At 56.2% G+C, this 4,401-nt stretch overlaps 1 protein-coding gene across 1 annotated transcript; it reads right to left on the minus strand.

Annotated features, from left to right (window-relative positions):
• Positions 1-508: 508 nt before the first annotated feature.
• On the minus strand, positions 509-1,954 carry LOC142485982 (G-protein coupled receptor 3-like). Its single transcript, XM_075584638.1, has one exon. It carries the CDS (start codon positions 1,893-1,895, stop codon positions 933-935), a length of 963 nt encoding a protein of 320 aa, XP_075440753.1. The 5' UTR covers positions 1,896-1,954; the 3' UTR covers positions 509-932.
• Positions 1,955-4,401: the final 2,447 nt, after the last annotated feature.

Genomic DNA, 4,401 nt, shown 5'->3' on the forward strand with positions numbered 1-4,401 from the left:
TCCTGGCGGCGAGGTGACGCGGCCAAGTGCCGGTAATCATTTGGTTGTGGCGAAACGGCCGCGGCCAAATGTCATAGACTGAGAAAGGGCCACGCTGTCCCCTCTGTCACCTCTCACCCTGCACTGGGAGGGGCAGGCTGTCCCCTCTGTCACCTCTCACCCTGCACTGGGAGGGGCAGGCTGTCCCCTCTGTCACCTCTCACCCTGCACTGGGAGGGGCAGGCTGTCACCTCTCACCCTGCACTGGGATGGGCAGGCTGTCACCTCTCACCCTGCACTGGGAGGGGCAGGCTGTCTCCTCTGTCACCTCTCACCCTGCACCCGGAGGGTCAGGCTGTCCCCTCTCACCCTGCACTGGGAGGGGCTGGCTGTCCCGTCTGTCCCCTCTCACCCTGCACTGGGAGGGTCAGGCTGTCCCCTCTGTCACCTCTCACCCTGCACTGGGAGGGGTCACACATTTCACGGCTTCTGCAATCACCTCAAACAAGATTTTAGTTGAAAGTGCAGGTTTATTCCCCGTTTACAGCACCACCCACAGCCGTGGCATGTAGGCAACCTCCAGCATTATCCCCTTAACATACATCACTAAGAGCATTCACAGCTTCATAACTCATTTTGGGCTGCATTCTCCCCAATGAGCACCAGGGGGAGCAGCATTACAACCTGAGCAGATGTGTATGAAAATCACAGTCCATAAATAATATATATACAGTATTGGTGAGAGACGTCACGCAAAGGTTTTTAGGTGTATAACATGAGCGAGGAAGGGAGAGGTGATGGAGAAGGTCTGGCGGGCATTGGAGGATATTATAGCTATATACTCAGTAACTGATCCATTTGCTGGGATAAACCCAATAAGGAAAAATAAATCAACGTTCTCCCTTTTTGACAATAAATGCTGCTTGGTTAAAAACTTAATATGACAGCGGAAGTTACACATCGCTAGGGCACCTGGAGCCAAAGTGTTTTTTGGGTGACCTGCAGCAAGCGCCCCACAGAACCTTCCGTATGTCCTGGTTGCGGTAGGCGTATATAATGGGGTTGATCATGGAGTTGTAGGCAGCGGGGAGCACGGTTGCATAAGTATACCATGAGGGGTACGTGTGGTCCCCCAACAGGCAGTAGATGGCGAACGGTAGCCAGCAAGTTGCGAAAGTGCCCAGCATGAAGGCCAAGGTGGAGACGCCCTTCGTGGTAGTGACGTAGTGGTTGGCGGGCAGGTGGTGGCGTTGCATGGCTATCTCCTGGGCGTGCTTGCAGACTATCTTGCAGATCTGCGCGTAGAGCAGCAACATGACCCCAAAGACCATGAAGAAGCACCCAGAGAGGGCAACAAGGTTGCCCTTGGTAAGGGGGCGTATGATGCTACAGCCAGGTGTCCACTGTAGGCAGTGCCAGCCCAGAGCGGGCAGCACTCCGAAACCTGCAGCCACCACCCAGCTGAGGGCCAGCATGATGTAGGTACGAAACAACGTCCGGTGGGAATAGTACGTGAGGGCGTTGTAGAGGGATAGGTAGCGGTCAACGGTGATGGACAGAAGGCTGCAGATGCTGGCGGTGAAGGAGGTGACCAGGAGACCCGCGGTCAGGAGGCTGAAGGACTCCGAGGGGGGCCAGCAAACAAAAGCGAAGCGCAGGATGAGGCCGAGGCCGGAGAGGAGATCGGACGCGGCCAGGCTCCCGATGAGCAGGAAGACGGGTGCTCGCAGCGTGGACTTGGAGAGGATGACCCCCAGCACGACGGCGTTCTCGCTGGCGATGAGCGCTCCCGACGCGCACAGCGCCACGTCCCACGGGTTCAGGCGAGGGGGCTGCTCCCGGGACAGCAGTTCCACTCCTCCGCTCTCGTTATTCGCCCGAAGCCGCCAGCCCCGGAGCGCATGGGACATGTTCATGACGTGTATTGACCTGCGGGGATGGGACACGTGAGCTGGAGGCAACTCCAAGACATGGGAATGTGACACCGCAGTGAGACAGCAGATAGTAAGGTAAAGCCCTGCCTTTGAAGTGGTGCTAGTGTGACCTTCTGCAAGTCACTTTATCTCCCTGTGCCGCAGGCACCAACATCAGATTGTCAGCCCTTCAGGATAGGGACCTGTGCATGCAAAGGTGCTATGCCCAGCGCTGTGGACACTCAGTGCTATATGAGTGAACAGGTTCCCCTTTTGCAGTGTGAGTGCATGCTACTTAGATGGTAAGCTCTATGCGACAGGGGCACCCTGTGCCTTGTGTTCTGCTCTTATTCCCATTACTTGTACTTTCTTTTCCCAGTACTGTACGTCTGTAAAGCACTGCGTACATTATTGTTGCCTTGGAAATAAAATTGTACATATTATTTTATAATAATCTCCGAATCGCTTCTCCATAAGACTGTGGGATATCATTGTCTGCAGCCCACACACAGAGACCGTGTGTCAGCAAACGCGCGCCATGGAGCAGCTACGGGACATACCGTAGTTATGTCGTGTTCCTCGGTGTATAAACCTATACATACAGAAATATGCAATTATGTGGTGTATTGGCATATTGATCTCTAATAATGTATAGAATATGCATTAACACAGATGTGCACATAAATACGAAAGCATGCGCTCATTTATACATGCATACTGTACATGTATATACACACATGTTCACACACACATATAAACACATATATAGTCACACGTGCGCACTCGCGTATATACACACACATGCTCGCCCTCACCTGGAGCTTTCTTCTTACCTGGAGTGAAGTGGCCGGAATGAATCTCACTCATTCACACACAGAGAGGGCCCAGCAGGGTGCAGGTGCGGTGAGTGTGCATGGGGCAGTCAGAGTGTAGGGGCAGTGCAGGGGTGGTGTAGGGGTAGTGCAGGGTGCAGTGCAGGGATTGTGATGGGGCAGTGCAGTGAGGGTGCAGGGATTGTGAAGGGGCAGTACAGTGAGTGCAGGAGGCAGTGCAGTGAGTGTGGAGGGTGTAGGGGCAGTGCAGGGTGCAGTGATGGGGCAGTGAGTGTGGGGGGTGTAGGGGCAGTGCAGGGTGCAGTGCAGGGATTGTGATGGGGCAGTGCAGTGAGTGTGGAGGGTGTAGGGGCAGTGCAGGGTACAGTGCAGGGATTGTGATGGGCAGTGCAGTGAGTGTGGAGGGTGTAGGGGCAGTGCAGGGTGCAGTGCAGGGATTGTGATGGGGCAGTGCAGTGAGTGTGGGGGGTGTAGGGGCAGTGCAGGGATTGTGATGGGGCAGTGCAGTGAGTGTGGGGGGTGTAGGGGCAGTGCAGGGTGCAGGTGATGCTGCTGTTTCTTGAATAAGTACTTCTTTCTGATGACTGAAGAGGTCACTTTGCAGATGCCAGGCCACGCCTTCCCTGACGTCAGGGGGAGCCCAGCAGCCAATCAGAAGTAGGCAAGAAGCAGCTTTACTCCGCATACTGATGAGGCTCCATTCATAAAAACCAGAGAGAGAGAGAGGGGGCGAGGGACAGGCGGGATGAGAGTGGAGACAGATAGGAGAGAAGAGGGCGGGTGAGACACCGTAGAGGGGGGTATGAGACACGGGAGAGGAGGAAAGGATAGGGGATAGAGGAGGGAAGAGAGTGGGAGGGAGGAGGCGAAAGAAGAGAGGCAGGGGAGATAGGTGGGAATATGGGAAAGAGGCGATTTGGAGAGGATGGAAGAGTGTGGTAAAGAAGAGATATTGGGGGGGGGGGGGGAGAAAGTCAGGAGGGAATAGAGGGAGGGGAGAAAGACATGAGGGAAGAGTGGGGGGGAGAAAGACAGGATGGAAGAGGGGGGGAGAATGGAGGGGAAGAGTGTGGGAAAGGTGGGAGGCTATGGGAAGGGAAGGGGGGAGAGGGGGAGGGGAAGGAGGAGAGAGAGTTTGGGAGGGGAAGGAGGAGAGAGAGTTTGGGAGGGGAAGGGGAGAGAGTGTTTGAGAGGGGAAGGGGAGAGAGTGGGAGGGGAAGGGGGAGAGAGAGTGGGAGGGGAAGGGGGGAGAGAGTGTGGGAGGGGAAGGAAGGAGAGAGAGTGAGGGGCAGGGGGGAGAGAGAGTGCGAGGGGCAGGGGGGAGAGAGAGGGTAGAGGGAGGGGGAAGGGGGTAGAGGGAGGGGGAAGGGGGGAGAGAGAGGGTGGAGGGGGAAGGGGGGAGAGTGTTTGGGAGGGGAAGGGGGAGAGTGTTTGGGAGGGGATGGGGGGAGAGTGTTTGGGAGGGGAAGGGGGGGAGAGTGTTTGGGAGGGGAAGGGGGGAGAGTGTTTGGGAGGGGATGGGGGGAGAGTGTTTGGGAGGGGAAGGGGGGGAGAGTGTTTGGGAGGGGAAGGGGTGGGAGAGTGCTTGGGAGGGGAAGGGGAGAGAGTGTTTGGGAGGGGAAAGGGGAGAGAGAGAGTGTGGGAGGGGAAAGGGGGGAGAGAGAGAGTGTGGGAGG

This window comes from Ascaphus truei, unplaced genomic scaffold (assembly GCF_040206685.1).
Source record: "Ascaphus truei isolate aAscTru1 unplaced genomic scaffold, aAscTru1.hap1 HAP1_SCAFFOLD_694, whole genome shotgun sequence".
NCBI lineage: Eukaryota > Metazoa > Chordata > Amphibia > Anura > Ascaphidae > Ascaphus > Ascaphus truei.

Excerpts from the sequence above, each read along its gene's own strand:
- LOC142485982 (XM_075584638.1), bottom strand. The coding sequence starts at position 1,895 with ATGAACATGTCCCATGCGCTCCGGGGCTGGCGGCTTCGGGCGAATAAC.